The sequence below is a fragment of the Lampetra fluviatilis genome, unplaced genomic scaffold (assembly GCF_964198595.1).
Source record: "Lampetra fluviatilis unplaced genomic scaffold, kcLamFluv1.1 SCAFFOLD_1136, whole genome shotgun sequence".
NCBI classification, from domain to species: domain Eukaryota; kingdom Metazoa; phylum Chordata; class Hyperoartia; order Petromyzontiformes; family Petromyzontidae; genus Lampetra; species Lampetra fluviatilis.
Window position 1 is genome coordinate 13,578 of NW_027621146.1, and position 16,302 is coordinate 29,879.

Sequence of the window (16,302 nt, forward strand, 5' to 3'; positions counted from 1 at the left end):
CAGCTCCACGGTAGGTCCTGGTGTCCAGGACATGGGCTCGCATCCGCTGGTCCGTCACTACGTAGTCCAGCAGATGTTCTTGCTTGGACCCGGCGTGCATCCACGATGTTGTGTGGATGCGCCGATGCCGGAACAGCGTGTTGGTAATTGCAAGCCCATGGGCTGCACACAAATCTAGCAGCCTCCTGCCGTTGTTATTGAGCTGATCTGGCCCATGCCTTCCAATCACTCCAGACCAGGTGCCAGCGTCGTGACCAACTCGGGCAGTGAAGTCACCCCAACAAGATGACTCTGTCCCGAGTGGCCACTGTAGCCAGCACCTGTGACAGGTCACACACTCACCCACCCACCCCACACTCACTCACTCTCACTCGCCCACACTCGCCCTCACTCGCCCACACTCGCCCACACTCACTCGCCCACACTCGCCCACACTCGCCCACACTCGCCCACACTCGCCCACACTCGCCCACACTCGCCCACACTCGCCCACACTCGCCCACACTCGCCCACACTCGCCCACACTCGCCCACACTCGCCCACACGGTTCAGCTATTTGCACTTTTATTCAGGGTGTCAGGGGTCACAGGAGGTGGTAGTGGTGGTGGTAGTAGTGGTAGTGGTGGTGGTAGTGGTGGTGGTAGTGGTGGTGGTAGTAGTGGTGGTGGTAGTGGTGGTGGTAGTAGTGGTAGTGGTGGTGGTAGTAGTGGTAGTGGTGGTGGTGGTGGTGGTGTTGGTAGTGGTGGTGTTAGTGGTGGTTGTTAGTGGTGGTAGTGTTGGTAGTGGTGGTGTTAGTGGTGGTAGTGGTGGTGGTAGTGGTGGTGGTGGTAGTGGTGGTAGTGGTGGTGTTGGTAGTGGTGGTGTTAGTGGTGGTGTTAGTGGTGGTAGTGTTGGTAGTAGTAGTGGTAGTAGTGGTGGTGGTAGTGATAGTGGTGGTAGTGGTGGTGGTGGTAGTGGTGGTAGTGGTGGTGGTGGTGCCGCCAGCCACAGCTGTTCCTCATACCCCCCCCCCCCGCGTCCGTTGACCCCTGACCCCCCGACCCCCGCGACCCCCGACCCCGACCGTCTTAGATTTTGTTGAAGGCAGCGACGTCCACCGACTGCACGTGATCCTCAAAGGCCACGATGGCCTCCTCCAGCAGGTCAACACTCACCTGGAGAGGGGCGGGAGGGCGGGGTGGACGGGGCGGGTGAGAGACAGCTTCAGTGGATCAGCGGCTAGGCGAGTGAGTGGCTGAGCGAGTGGCTGAGTGAGTGGCTGAGCGAGTGAGCGGCTGAGTGAGTGGCTGAGTGGCTGAGCGAGTGACTGAGTGAGCGGCTGAGCGAGTGAGCGGCTGAGCGAGTGAGTGAGCGGCTGAGTGAGTGGCTGAGCGAGTGACTGAGTGAGCGGATGAGCGAGTGAGCGGCTGAGCGAGTGAGTGAGCGGCTGAGTGAGTGGCTGAGCGAGTGACTGAGTGAGCGGCTGAGCGAGTGAGCGGCTGAGCGAGTGAGTGAGCGGCTGAGTGAGTGGCTGAGTGAGTGAGTGGCTGAGCGAGTGACTGAGTGAGCGGCTGAGCGAGTGAGCGGCTGAGCGAGTGAGTGAGCGGCTGAGTGAGTGGCTGAGTGAGTGGCTGAGCGAGTGACTGAGTGAGTGGCTGAGCGAGTGAGCGGCTGAGCGAGTGAGTGAGCGAGTGAGCGGCTGAGCGAGTGAGTGAGTGGCTGAGCGAGTGACTGAGTGGCTGAGCGAGTGGCTGAGTGAGTGGCTGAGTGAGTGAGCGGCTAAGTGAGCGAGCGGCTGAGCGAGTGAGTGAGTAAGTGGCTGAGTGAGCGAGTGGCTGAGTGTTTGAACGAGAGGCTGAGTGAGCGATTCGCTGAGTGAGTGGCTGAGTGAGCGAGCGAGTGAGTGAGTGGCTGAGTGAGTGGCTGAGTGGCTGAGCGAGTGACTGAGCGAGTGGCTGAGTGAGTGGCTGAGTGAGTGGCTGAGCGAGTGAGCGGCTGAGCGTGTGAGTGAGTGAGTGGCTGAGTGGCTGAGCGAGTGACTGAGCGAGTGGCTGAGTGAGTGGCTGAGTGAGTGAGCGGCTGAGCGAGTGAGTGAGCGAGTGAGCGGCTGAGCGAGTGAGTGAGTGGGTGAGCGAGTGACTGAGTGGCTGAGCGAGTGGCTGAGTGAGTGGCTGAGTGAGTGAGCGGCTAAGTGAGCGAGCGGCTGAGCGAGTGAGTGAGTAAGTGGCTGAGTGAGCGAGTGGCTGAGTGTTTGAACGAGAGGCTGAGTGAGCGATTCGCTGAGTGAGTGGCTGAGTGAGCGAGCGAGCGAGTGAGTGGCTGAGTGAGTGGCTGAGTGGCTGAGCGAGTGACTGAGCGAGTGGCTGAGTGAGTGGCTGAGTGAGTGGCTGAGCGAAGTGAGCGGCTGAGCGTGTGAGTGAGTGGCTGAGTGGCTGAGCGAGTGACTGAGCGAGTGGCTGAGTGAGTGGCTGAGTGAGTGGCTGAGCGAGTGAGCGGCTGAGCGAGTTAGTGAGTGAGTGGCTGAGCGAGTGGCTGAGTGAGCGAGTGGCTGAGCGAGTGAGTGGCTGAGCGAGTTGGTGGCTGAGTGAGTGAACGAGTGAGCGAGTGTGTGAACGAGTGAGCGGCTAAGTGAGCGAGTGAGTGAGTGAGTGTGTGAGCGAGCGAGTGGCTGAGTGAGTGGCTGAGCGAGTGGGTGAGTGGGTGGGTGAGTGAGTGGGTGGGTGAGTGGGTGAGTGAGTGGGTGAGTGGGTGGGTGAGTGAGTGGGTGAGTGAGTGGGTGAGTGAGTGGGTGGGTGAGCGAGTGGGTGAGCGAGTGGCTGAGTGAGTGGCTGAGCGAGTGAACGAGTGAGCGAGTGAGTGAACGAGTGAGCGAGTGGCTGAGTGAGCGAGTGGCTGAGCGAGCGAGTGGCTGAGTGTGTGAACGAGAGGCTGAGCGAGTGAGCGAGTGGCTGAGCGAGTGGGCGACTCACCTTGTCATCTTCCACCACACACTGGATCTGTAGCTTCTTGATTCCGTAACCAACGGGGACGAGTTTGGCTGTGGAAACATCACCACCACCATCACCACCATGTAGTACAATAGTGTGTAGTGTATAGTGTAGTGTGTAGTGTATAGTGTAGTGTGTAGTGTATAGTGTAGTGTATAGTGTATAGTGTAGTAGTGTATAGTGTAGTGTGTAGTGTATAGTGTAGTGTATAGTGTAGTGTATAGTGTAGTAGTGTATAGTGTAGTAGTGTATAGTGTAGTAGTGTATAGTGTAGTAGTGTATAGTGTAGTAGTGTATAGTGTAGTAGTGTATAGTGTAGTAGTGTGTAGTGTATAGTGTAGTAGTGTATAGTGTAGTAGTGTATAGTGTAGTACAAGTGTGTAGTGTGTAGTGTAGTGTAGTATAGTAGTGTAGTGTAGTAGTGTCTAGTGTATAGTAGTGTAGTGTAGTAGTGTGTAGTGTAGTAGTGTAGTAATGTGTAGTGTAGTAGTGTGTAGTGTATAGTGTAGTGTATAGTGTAGTAGTGTATAGTGTAGTGTATAGTGTAGTGTATAGTGTAGTGTAGTAGTGTGTAGTGTATAGTGTAGTGTATAGTGTAGTAGTGTATAGTGTAGTGTATAGTGTAGTGTATAGTGTAGTGTAGTAGTGTGTAGTGTATAGTGTAGTGTATAGTGTAGTAGTGTATAGTGTAGTGTATAGTGTAGTAGTGTATAGTGTAGTGTATAGTGTAGTGTATAGTGTAGTGTAGTAGTGTGTAGTGTATAGTGTAGTGTATAGTGTAGTAGTGTATAGTGTAGTAGTGTATAGTGTAGTGTATAGTGTAGTGTATAGTGTAGTAGTGTATAGTGTAGTAGTGTATAGTGTAGTGTATAGTGTAGTGTATAGTGTAGTAGTGTATAGTGTAGTGTATAGTGTAGTGTGTAGTGTCTAGTGTATAGTAGTGTAGTGTAGTAGTGTATAGTGTAGTGTATAGTAGTGTAGTAGTGTAGTGTATAGTGTAGTGTATAGTAGTGTAGTAGTGTAGTGTATAGTGTAGTACAATAGTGTATAGTGTATAGTGTAGTACAAGTGTGTAGTGTATAGTGTAGTGTAGTATAGTAGTGTATAGTGTAGTAGTGTATAGTGTAGTAGTGTAGTAGTGTATAGTGTAGTAGTGTATAGTGTAGTGTATAGTGTAGTAGTGTATAGTGTAGTAGTGTATAGTGTAGTAGTGTATAGTGTAGTGTATAGTGTAGTGTAGTATAGTAGTGTATAGTGTAGTAGTGTAGTAGTGTATAGTGTAGTAGTGTATAGTGTAGTGTATAGTGTAGTAGTGTAGTAGTGTATAGTGTAGTGTATAGTGTAGTACAAGTGTGTAGTGTATAGTGTAGTGTAGTATAGTAGTGGTGTAGTAGTGTCTAGTGTATAGTAGTGTAGTGTAGTAGTGTATAGTGTAGTGTATAGTAGTGTAGTAGTGTGTAGTGTATAGTGTAGTGTATAGTAGTGTAGTAGTGTGTAGTGTATAGTGTAGTAGTGTATAGTGTAGTAGTGTATAGTGTAGTAGTGTATAGTGTAGTAGTGTAGAGTGTATAGTGTAGTAGTGTATAGTGTAGTAGTGTATAGTGTAGTAGTGTATAGTGTAGTAGTGTATAGTGTAGTAGTGTATAGTGTAGTAGTGTAGTAGTGTATAGTGTAGTAGTGTATAGTGTAGTAGTGTATAGTGTAGTAGTGTATAGTGTAGTAGTGTATAGTGTAGTAGTGTATAGTGTAGTAGTGTATAGTGTAGTAGTGTATAGTGTAGTAGTGTATAGTGTAGTAGTGTATAGTGTAGTAGTGTATAGTGTAGTAGTGTATAGTGTAGTAGTGTATAGTGTAGTAGTGTATAGTGTAGTAGTGTATAGTGTAGTAGTGTATAGTGTAGTAGTGTATAGTGTAGTAGTGTATAGTGTAGTAGTGTATAGTGTAGTAGTGTATAGTGTAGTAGTGTATAGTGTAGTAGTGTATAGTGTAGTAGTGTATAGTGTAGTAGTGTATAGTGTAGTAGTGTATAGTGTAGTAGTGTATAGTGTAGTAGTGTATAGTGTAGTAGTGTATAGTGTAGTAGTGTATAGTGTAGTAGTGTATAGTGTAGTAGTGTATAGTGTAGTAGTGTATAGTGTAGTAGTGTATAGTGTAGTAGTGTATAGTGTAGTAGTGTATAGTGTAGTAGTGTATAGTGTAGTAGTGTATAGTGTAGTAGTGTATAGTGTAGTAGTGTATAGTGTAGTAGTGTATAGTGTAGTAGTGTATAGTGTAGTAGTGTATAGTGTAGTAGTGTATAGTGTAGTAGTGTATAGTGTAGTAGTGTATAGTGTAGTAGTGTATAGTGTAGTAGTGTATAGTGTAGTAGTGTATAGTGTAGTAGTGTATAGTGTAGTAGTGTATAGTGTAGTAGTGTATAGTGTAGTGTATAGTAGTGTAGTAGTGTAGTAATGTGTAGTGTAGTAGTGTGTAGTGTATAGTGTAGTAGTGTATAGTGTAGTAGTGTATAGTGTAGTGTATAGTGTAGTAGTGTATAGTGTAGTGTAGTAGTGTATAGTGTAGTGTAGTAGTGTATAGTGTAGTGTAGTAGTGTGTAGTGTAGTGTATAGTGTAGTATATAGTGTAGTGTAGTAGTGTGTAGTGTAGTGTATAGTGTAGTATATAGTGTAGTGTATAGTGTAGTATAGTAGTGTATAGTGTAGTATAGTATATAGTGTAGTATATAGTGTAGTGTATAGTGTATAGTGTAGTGTATAGTGTAGTGTATAGTAGTGTACAGTGTAGTAGTGTACAGTGTAGTAGTGTACAGTGTAGTGTATAGTGTATAGTGTAGTGTATAGTGTAGTGTATAGTATAGTGTATAGTGTAGTGTATAGTAGTGTATAGTGTAGTGTATAGTATAGTGTATAGTATAGTGTATAGTGTAGTGTATAGTAGTGTATAGTGTAGTAGTGTACAGTGTAGTAGTGTACAGTGTAGTGTATAGTGTATAGTATAGTGTATAGTATAGTGTATAGTGTAGTGTATAGTGTAGTGTATAGTATAGTGTATAGTGTAGTGTATAGTAGTGTATAGTGTAGTAGTGTACAGTGTAGTAGTGTACAGTGTAGTGTATAGTGTAGTGTATAGTGTATAGTGTAGTAGTGTATAGTGTGTAGTGTATAGTGTAGTAGTGTATAGTGTATAGTATAGTGTATAGTGTAGTGTATAGTGTAGTATAGTAGTGTATAGTGTGTAGTGTATAGTGTAGTAGTGTATAGTGTAGTAGTGTATAGTGTAGTAGTGTACAGTGTAGTGTATAGTGGTGTATAGTGTAGTGTATAGTGTAGTGTAGTGTGTAGTGTATAGTGTATAGTGTAGTGTATAGTGTAGTATAGTAGTGTATAGTGTGTAGTGTAGTAGTATAAGTGTAGTGTATAGTATAGTGTATAGTGTAGTAGTGTATAGTGTAGTGTACAGTGTAGTGTACAGTGTAGTGTACGGTGTAGTGTACGGTGTAGTGTAGTGTATAGTGTAGTGTATAGTGTAGTATAGTGTGTAGTGTAGTGTATAGTGTATAGTGTAGTGTATAGTGTATAGTGTAGTGTATAGTATAGTGTATAGTGTAGTGTATAGTGTAGTGTATAGTGTAGTGTATAGTGTAGTGTATAGTGTAGTGTAGTGTATAGTGTAGTGTATAGTGTAGTGTATAGTATAGTGTATAGTGTAGTGTATAGTGTAGTAGTGTATAGTGTAGTAGTGTACAGTGTAGTGTACAGTGTAGTGTACAGTGTAGTGTACAGTGTAGTGTACAGTGTAGTGTAGTGTATAGTGTAGTGTATAGTGTAGTGTATAGTGTATAGTATAGTGTATAGTGTAGTGTATAGTGTAGTGTATAGTGTAGTGTATAGTGTAGTGTATAGTGTAGTGTATAGTGTAGTATAGTAGTGTATAGTGTAGTATAGTAGTGTATAGTGTAGTATAGTAGTGTATAGTGTAGTGTATAGTGTATAGTGTAGTGTATAGTATAGTGTATAGTGTAGTGTATAGTATAGTGTATAGTGTAGTGTATAGTGTAGTATAGTAGTGTATAGTGTAGTGTATAGTGTATAGTGTAGTGTATAGTGTATAGTGTAGTGTATAGTGTATAGTGTAGTGTATAGTATAGTGTATAGTGTAGTGTATAGTGTAGTGTATAGTATAGTGTATAGTGTAGTGTATAGTGTAGTGTATAGTGTATAGTGTAGTGTATAGTGTATAGTGTAGTGTATAGTGTAGTGTATAGTATAGTGTATAGTGTAGTGTATAGTGTATAGTGTAGTGTATAGTATAGTGTATAGTGTAGTGTATAGTGTATAGTGTAGTGTATAGTATAGTGTATAGTGTAGTGTATAGTGTAGTGTATAGTGTAGTATAGTAGTGTATAGTGTGTAGTGTAGTAGTATAAGTGTAGCGAGTGTCTCACAGACTCCCCAGACGAGCCCGTCCATGGCCACGCTGCGCACGTAGACCTCCAGCTGGGCCATGTCCGTCTCGTCGTCCCACGGCTTCACATCCAGCACGATGGACGACTTGGCGATCACCGAAGGTTCTATACACACAGACAGGTGTACACACACACACACAGATATACACACAGACACACACACACACAGATATACACACACAGATAGATATACACACACACAGACACACAGACACACACACACAGACACACACACACACACAGACACACACACACACACACAGACACACACACACACACACAGACACACACACACAGACAGCGATGTACACACACACACACAGATACACACACACACACACAGACACACACACACAGACAGCGATGTACACACACACAGATACACACACACACACACAGACACACACACACAGACAGCGATGTACACACACACACAGACACAGACACGCAGACAGCGATGGATACAGTCGGTGAGCGAGTGAATGGTGAGCGAGTGGTGAGCGAGTTGGTGAGAGAGTGAGTAGTGAGCGAGCGAGTGAGTTGGTGAGCGAGTTGGTAGCGAACTCACTCTTTGACTTCTTGGCAGCGTACTGAGCGAGTGAGCGAGTTGGTGAGTGAGTGAGTTGGTGAGTGAGTTGGTGAGTGAGTTGGTAGCGAACTCACTCTTTGACTTCTTGGCAGCGTACTGAGCGAGTGAGTGAGTTGGTGAGTGAGTGAGTGAGTTGGTGAGTGAGTTGGTGAGCGAGTGAGTGAGTTGGTGAGTGAGTGAGTGAGTTGGTGAGTGAGCTGGTGAGTGAGTGAGTTGGTAGTGAACTCACTCTTTGACTTCTTGGCAGCGTACTGAGCGAGTGAGTGAGTTAGTGAGTGAGTGAGTTGGTGAGTAGTGAGTGAGCGAGCGAGTGAGTAGTGAGTTGGTGAGTGAGTTGGTAGCGAACTCACTCTTTGACTTCTTGGCGGCGTACTGAGCGAGTGAGCCGTGAGTGAGTGAGCGAGCGAGTGAGCGAGTGAGTTGGTGAGTGAGTGAGTGAGTTGGTGAGTGAGTTGGTGAGCGAGTGAGTGAGCTGGTGAGTGAGTGAGTTGGTAGTGAACTCACTCTTTGACTTCTTGGCGGCGTACTGAGCGAGTGAGTGAGTTGGTGAGTGAGTGAGTGAGTTGGTGAGTGAGTTGGTGAGTGAGTGAGTTGGTGAGCGAGTGAGTGAGTTGGTGAGTGAGTGAGTGAGTTGGTGAGTGAGTTGGTGAGTGAGTGAGTTGGTGAGCGAGTGAGTGAGTTGGTGAGTGAGTGAGTGAGTTGGTAGTGAACTCACTCTTTGACTTCTTGGCGGCGTACTGAGCGAGTGAGCGAGTTGGTGAGTGAGTGAGTTGGTGAGTGAGTGAGTGAGTTGGTGAGTGAGTGAGTTGGTGAGTGAGTGAGTGAGTGGGTGAGTGAGTGAGTGAGTTGGTGAGTGAGTGAGTTGGTGAGTGAGTGAGTTGGTGAGTGAGTTGGTAGCGAACTCACTCTTTGACTTCTTGGCGGCGTACTGAGCGAGTGAGCCGTGAGTGAGTGAGCGAGTGAGCGAGCGAGTGAGCGAGTGAGTGAGTTGGTGAGTGAGTGAGTGAGTTGGTGAGTGAGTTGGTGAGCGAGTGAGTGAGTTGGTGAGTGAGTGAGTGAGTTGGTGAGTGAGTTGGTGAGCGAGTGAGTAGCGAACTCACTCTTTGACTTCTTGGCAGCGTACTGAGCGAGTGAGTGAGTTGGTGAGTGAGTGAGTTGGTGAGTGAGTGAGTTGGTGAGTGAGTGAGTGAGTTGGTGAGCGAGTGAGTCGTGAGTGAGTGAGTTGGTGAGTGAGTTGGTGAGTGAGTGAGTAGTGAGTGAGTGAGTGAGTTGGTAGTGAACTCACTCTTTGACTTCTTGGCAGCGTACTGAGCGAGTGAGTGAGTTGGTGAGTGAGTGAGTTGGTGAGTGAGTGAGTTGGTGAGTGAGTGAGTTGGTGAGTGAGTGAGTGAGTTGGTGAGTGAGTTGGTGAGTGAGTGAGTTGGTGAGTGAGCGAGTTGGTGAGTGAGTGAGTTGGTGAGTGAGTGAGTTGGTGAGTGAGTGAGTGAGTGAGTTGGTGAGTGAGTGAGTGAGCGAGTGAGTGAGTGAGTGAGTTGGTAGTGAACTCACTCTTTGACTTCTTGGCGGCGTACTGAGCGAGTGAGTGAGTTGGTGAGCGAGTGAGTTGGTGAGTGAGTGAGTGAGTTGGTGAGTGAGTGAGTTGGTGAGCGAGTGAGTGAGTTGGTGAGTGAGTGAGTTGGTGAGTGAGTGAGTTGGTGAGTGAGTGAGTGAGTTGGTGAGTGAGTTGGTGAGTGAGTGAGTGACTTGGTGAGTGAGTGAGTTGGTGAGTGAGTGAGTTGGTGAGTGAGTGAGTTGGTGAGTGAGTGAGTGAGTTGGTGAGTGAGTTGGTGAGTGAGCGAGTGAGTTGGTAGCGAACTCACTCTTTGACTTCTTGGCGGCGTACTGAGCGAGTGAGTGAGTGGGTGAGTGAGTGAGTTGGTGAGTGAGTGAGTGGGTGAGTGAGTGAGTGAGTGAGTTGGTGAGTGAGTGAGTTGGTGAGTGAGTGAGTGAGTTGGTGAGTGAGTTGGTGAGTGAGTGAGTTGGTGAGTGAGTGAGTGAGTTGGTGAGTGAGTGAGTTGGTGAGTGAGTGAGTTGGTGAGTGAGTGAGTGAGTTGGTGAGTGAGTGAGTTGGTGAGTGAGTGAGTTGGTGAGTGAGTGAGTGAGTTGGTGAGTGAGTTGGTGAGTGAGTGAGTTGGTGAGTGAGCGAGTGAGTTGGTAGCGAACTCACTCTTTGACTTCTTGGCGGCGTACTGAGCGAGTGAGTGAGTTGGTGAGTGAGTGAGTGAGTTGGTGAGTGAGTGAGTTGGTGAGTGAGTGAGTTGGTGAGTGAGTGAGTTGGTGAGTGAGTGAGTTGGTGAGTGAGTGAGTGAGTGAGTTGGTGAGTGAGTTGGTAGCGAACTCACTCTTTGACTTCTTGGCGGCGTACTGAGCGAGTGAGTGAGTTGGTGAGTGAGTGAGTTGGTGAGTGAGTGAGTTGGTGAGTGAGTGAGTGAGTTGGTGAGTGAGTTGGTGAGTGAGTGAGTGAGTGAGTGAGTGAGTTGGTGAGTGAGTGAGTTGGTGAGTGAACTCACTCTTTGACTTCTTGGCGGCGTACTGAGCGAGTGAGTGAGTTGGTGAGTTAGTGAGTTGGTGAGTGAGTTGGTGAGCGAGTGAGTGAGTTGGTGAGTGAGTGAGTTGGTGAGTGAGTTGATGAGTGAGTGAGTAGTGAGTGAGTGAGTTGGTGAGTGAGTTGGTGAGTGAGTTGGTAGCGAACTCACTCTGACTTCTTGGCAGCGTACTGAGCGAGTGAGCGAGTGAGTTGGTGAGTGAGTTGGTGAGTAGTGAGTGAGTGAGTGAGTGAGTTGGTGAGTGAGTTGGTGAGTAGTGAGTGAGTGAGTGAGTGAGTTGGTGAGTGAGTTGGTGAGTAGTGAGTGAGTGAGTGAGTGAGCGAGTGAGCGAGTGAGCGAGTGAGCGAGTTGGTGAGTGAGTTGGTGAGTAGTGAGTGAGTGAGTGAGTGAGCGAGTGAGCGAGTGAGTGAGTTGGTGAGTGAGTTGGTGAGTGAGTGAGTAGTGAGTGAGTGAGTTGGTGAGTGAGTTGGTAGCGAACTCACTCTTTGACTTCTTGGCGGCGTACTGAGCGAGTGAGTGAGTTGGTGAGTGAGTGAGTTGGTGAGTGAGTGAGTTGGTGAGTGAGTGAGTTGGTGAGTGAGTTGGTGAGTGAGTGAGTAGTGAGTGAGTTGGTGAGTGAGTGAGTTGGTGAGTGAGTGAGTTGGTGAGTGAGTGAGTAGTGAGTGAGTGAGTTGGTGAGTGAGTTGGTAGTGAACTCACTCTTTGACTTCTTGGCGGCGTACTGAGCGAGTGAGCGAGTTGGTGAGTGAGTGAGTTGGTGAGTGAGTGAGTAGTGAGTGAGTGAGTTGGTGAGTGAGTTGGTAGTGAACTCACTCTTTGACTTCTTGGCGGCGTACTGAGCGAGTGAGCGAGTTGGTGAGTGAGTGAGTTGGTGAGTGAGTGAGTTGGTGAGTGAGTGAGTAGTGAGTGAGTGAGTTGGTGAGTGAGTTGGTAGTGAACTCACTCTTTGACTTCTTGGCGGCGTACTGAGCGAGTGAGCGAGTTGGTGAGTGAGTGAGTTGGTGAGTGAGTGAGTTGGTGAGTGAGTTGGTAGTGAACTCACTCTTTGACTTCTTGGCGGCGTACTGAGCGAGTGAGCGAGTTGGTGAGTGAGTGAGTTGGTGAGTGAGTGAGTTGGTGAGTGAGTGAGTAGTGAGTGAGTGAGTTGGTGAGTGAGTTGGTAGTGAACTCACTCTTTGACTTCTTGGCGGCGTACTGAGCGAGTGAGCGAGTTGGTGAGTGAGTGAGTTGGTGAGTGAGTGAGTAGTGAGTGAGTGAGTTGGTGAGTGAGTTGGTAGTGAACTCACTCTTTGACTTCTTGGCGGCGTACTGAGCGAGTGAGCGAGTTGGTGAGTGAGTGAGTTGGTGAGTGAGTGAGTTGGTGAGTGAGTTGGTAGTGAACTCACTCTTTGACTTCTTGGCGGCGTACTGAGCGAGTGAGCGAGTTGGTGAGTGAGTGAGTTGGTGAGTGAGTGAGTTGGTGAGTGAGTGAGTAGTGAGTGAGTGAGTTGGTGAGTGAGTTGGTAGTGAACTCACTCTTTGACTTCTTGGCGGCGTACTGAGCGAGTGAGCGAGTTGGTGAGTGAGTGAGTTGGTGAGTGAGTGAGTAGTGAGTGAGTGAGTTGGTGAGTGAGTTGGTAGTGAACTCACTCTTTGACTTCTTGGCGGCGTACTGAGCGAGTGAGCGAGTTGGTGAGTGAGTGAGTTGGTGAGTGAGTGAGTAGTGAGTGAGTGAGTTGGTGAGTGAGTTGGTAGTGAACTCACTCTTTGACTTCTTGGCGGCGTACTGAGCGAGTGAGCGAGTTGGTGAGTGAGTGAGTTGGTGAGTGAGTGAGTTGGTGAGTGAGTGAGTAGTGAGTGAGTGAGTTGGTGAGTGAGTTGGTAGTGAACTCACTCTTTGACTTCTTGGCGGCGTACTGAGCGAGTGAGCGAGTTGGTGAGTGAGTGAGTTGGTGAGTGAGTGAGTTGGTGAGTGAGTTGGTAGTGAACTCACTCTTTGACTTCTTGGCGGCGTACTGAGCGAGTGAGCGAGTTGGTGAGTGAGTGAGTTGGTGAGTGAGTGAGTTGGTGAGTGAGTGAGTAGTGAGTGAGTGAGTTGGTGAGTGAGTTGGTAGTGAACTCACTCTTTGACTTCTTGGCGGCGTACTGAGCGAGTGAGCGAGTTGGTGAGTGAGTGAGTTGGTGAGTGAGTGAGTAGTGAGTGAGTGAGTTGGTGAGTGAGTTGGTAGTGAACTCACTCTTTGACTTCTTGGCGGCGTACTGAGCGAGTGAGCGAGTTGGTGAGTGAGTGAGTTGGTGAGTGAGTGAGTTGGTGAGTGAGTTGGTAGTGAACTCACTCTTTGACTTCTTGGCGGCGTACTGAGCGAGTGAGCGAGTTGGTGAGTGAGTGAGTTGGTGAGTGAGTGAGTTGGTGAGTGAGTGAGTAGTGAGTGAGTGAGTTGGTGAGTGAGTTGGTAGTGAACTCACTCTTTGACTTCTTGGCGGCGTACTGAGCGAGTGAGCGAGTTGGTGAGTGAGTGAGTTGGTGAGTGAGTGAGTAGTGAGTGAGTGAGTTGGTGAGTGAGTTGGTAGTGAACTCACTCTTTGACTTCTTGGCGGCGTACTGAGCGAGTGAGCGAGTTGGTGAGTGAGTGAGTTGGTGAGTGAGTGAGTAGTGAGTGAGTGAGTTGGTGAGTGAGTTGGTAGTGAACTCACTCTTTGACTTCTTGGCGGCGTACTGAGCGAGTCGCTCCTCCTTCACCTTCCGTGCCTCCTCCCCCTCCTGGAGACGCGGGGAGAGAGTCAAGATGCGTGTGTGTGACGTGTGTGTGTGTGTGACGTGTGTGTGTGTGACAACGTGTGTGTGTGTGTGTGTGTGACGTGTGTGTGTGTGTGTGCGTGTGACTGTGTGTGTGTGTGTGTGTGTGTGACGTGTGTGTGTGTGACGTGTGTGTGTGTGTGACGTGTGTGTGACGTGTGTGTGCGTGTGACGTGTGTGTGTGTGTGACGTGTGTGTGTGTGACGTGTGTGTGACGTGTGTGTGACGTGTGTGTGACGTGTGTGTGGTGCGTGTGTGTGTGTGTGACGTGTGTGTGACGTGTGTGTGACGTGTGTGTGACGTGTGTGTGTGTGTGTGACGTGTGTGTGACGTGTGTGTGTGTGTGTGACGTGTGTGTGTGTGTGGTGTGTGTGTGTGTGACGCGTGTGTGTGTGTGTGTGTGTGACGTGTGTGTGACGTGTGTGTGACGTGTGTGTGCGTGTGTGTGACGTGTGTGTGACGTGTGTGACGTGTGTGTGTGTGACGTGTGCGTGTGTGTGACGTGTGTGTGTGGCGTGTGTGTGTGTGTGTGACGTGTGTGTGTGTGACGTGTGCGTGTGTGTGACGTGTGCGTGTGTGTGACGTGTGCGTGTGTGTGACGTGTGCGTGTGTGTGACGTGTGCGTGACGTGTGTGTGTGTGCGTGTGTGTGACGTGTGTGTGACGTGTGTGTGACGTGTGTGTGACGTGTGTGTGACGTGTGTGTGACGTGTGTGTGACGTGTGTGTGACGTGTGTGTGACGTGTGTGTGACGTGTGTGTGACGTGTGTGTGACTGTGGTGTGTGGTGTGTGACGTGTGTGTGTGTGACGTGTGTGTGTGTGACGTGTGTGTGGTGTGTGTGTGTGTGACGTGTGTGTGTGTGACGTGTGACGTGTGTGTGTGTGTGTGTGACGTGTGTGTGTGTGACGTGTGTGTGTGTGACGTGTGTGTGTGTGACGTGTGTGTGTGTGACGTGTGTGTGTGTGACGTGTGTGTGTGTGACGTGTGTGTGACGTGTGTGTGTGTGACGTGTGTGTGACGTGTGTGTGACGTGTGTGTGACGTGTGTGTGACGTGTGTGTGACGTGTGTGTGACGTGTTGTGTGACGTGTGTGTGTGTGACGTGTGTGTGACGTGTGTGTGTGTGACGTGTGTGTGACGTGTGTGTGACGTGTGTGTGACGTGTGTGTGTGACGTGTGTGTGTGACGTGTGTGTGACGTGTGTGTGACGTGTGTGTGACGTGTGTGTGACGTGTGTGTGACGTGTGTGACGTGTGTGTGACGTGTGTGTGACGTGTGTGTGACGTGTGTGTGACGTGTGTGTGACGTGTGTGTGATTGTGGTGTGTGGTGTGTGACGTGTGTGTGACGTGTGTGTGTGTGTGACGTGTGTGTGACGTGTGTGTGACGTGTGTGTGACGTGTGACGACGTGTGTGTGTGTGACGTGTGTGTGACGTGTGTGTGACGTGTGTGTGACGTGTGTGTGACGTGTGTGTGACGTGTGTGTGTGTGTGACGTGTGTGTGTGTGTGACGTGTGTGTGACGTGTGTGTGACGTGTGTGTGTGTGTGACGTGTGTGTGTGTGTGACGTGTGTGTGACGTGTGTGTGACGTGTGTGTGTGTGACGTGTGTGTGTGTGTGACGTGTGTGTGTGTGACGTGTGTGTGACGTGTGTGTGACGTGTGTGTGACGTGTGTGTGACGTGTGTGTGGTGTGACGTGTGTGTGACGTGTGTGTGTGTGGTGTGTGTGTGTGACGTGTGTGTGACGTGTGTGTGTGACGTGTGTGTGTGACGTGTGTGTGACGTGTGTGTGACGTGTGTGTGACGTGTGTGTGACGTGTGTGTGACGTGTGACGTGTGGTGTGTGTGACGTGTGTGTGACGTGTGTGTGACGTGTGTGTGACGTGTGTGTGACGTGTGTGTGACGTGTGTGTGACGTGTGTGTGTGACGTGTGTGTGACGTGTGTGTGACGTGTGTGTGTGACGGCGTGTGTGTGACGGCGTGTGTGTGTGTGACGTGTGTGTGTGACGTGTGTGTGCGTGTGTGCGACGTGTGTGTGTGACGTGTGTGTGTGTGACGTGCGTGTGTGTGACGTGTGTGTGCGTGACGTGTGTGTGTGCGTGACGTGTGTGTGTGCGTGACGTGTGTGCGTGCGTGACGTGTGTGTGTGTGACGTGTGTGTGTGTGTGTGTGTGACCCACGTCGTCGTCAGAGCCGAACAGGTCAATGTCATCATCCTCCTCCTCCTGCTGCTGCTGCTGCTGCTTGCCGGCTGTGCTGCTGGGGGCTGAGTTTGACCCCAACCCAGCGGGACCCAGCTCAGAGATCGGACGACGCACCCCGGGCAGGCTGGGGGGGGGAGGGGGGGGTGAGGGGGGGGGTGAGGGGGGGGGGTGAGGGGGGGGGGGTAGGGGGGGGGGGGGTGAGGGGGGGGGAAGGGGGGGGGAGGGGGGAGGAGGGGGAGAGAGGAAGGGGGGGTGAGGGGTGGGGTGAGGGGGGGTGAGAGGGGAGGAAGAGGGGGGGAGCGGGGGGGGGAGGTGAGGGGGGGTGAGGGGGGGTGAGGGGGGAGGAAGAGGGGGGAAGGGGGGGGAGCGGGGGGGGGAGCGGGGGGGGGGAGGGGGAGAGAGGAAGGGGGGGTGAGGGGTGGGGTGAGGGGGGGTGAGGAGGGAGGAAGAGGGGGGGAGCGGGGGGGGGAGGTGAGGGGGGGTGAGGGGGGAGGAAGAGGGGGGGAGGGGGGGGGTGAGGGGGGGGGAGGGGGGAAGAAGGGGGGGGTGAGGGGGGGGGTGAGGGGGGGTGAGGGGGGGGGAGGAAGGGGGGGGGAGCGGGGGGGGGGGAGGTGAGGGGGGGAGGGGGGGGAGAGGAAGGGGGGGTGAGGGGGGGGAGGGGGGAGGGGGGGAGAGGAAGAGTTCAAGCGCACCGCAGATCAGCACACTCGGCTAC

At 49.9% G+C, this 16,302-nt stretch overlaps 1 protein-coding gene across 1 annotated transcript; it reads right to left on the reverse strand.

Moving 5' to 3' along the window:
- Positions 1–547: 547 nt before the first annotated feature.
- Positions 548–15,716, reverse strand: EEF1B2 (eukaryotic translation elongation factor 1 beta 2; the record flags this gene model as incomplete). Its single annotated transcript, XM_078885253.1, has 5 exons — positions 548–1,154; positions 2,949–3,016; positions 7,411–7,536; positions 13,279–13,345; positions 15,564–15,716. Coding segments are annotated over 5 exons (501 nt in total), but the record flags the coding sequence as incomplete, so codon positions are not given.
- Positions 15,717–16,302: the final 586 nt, after the last annotated feature.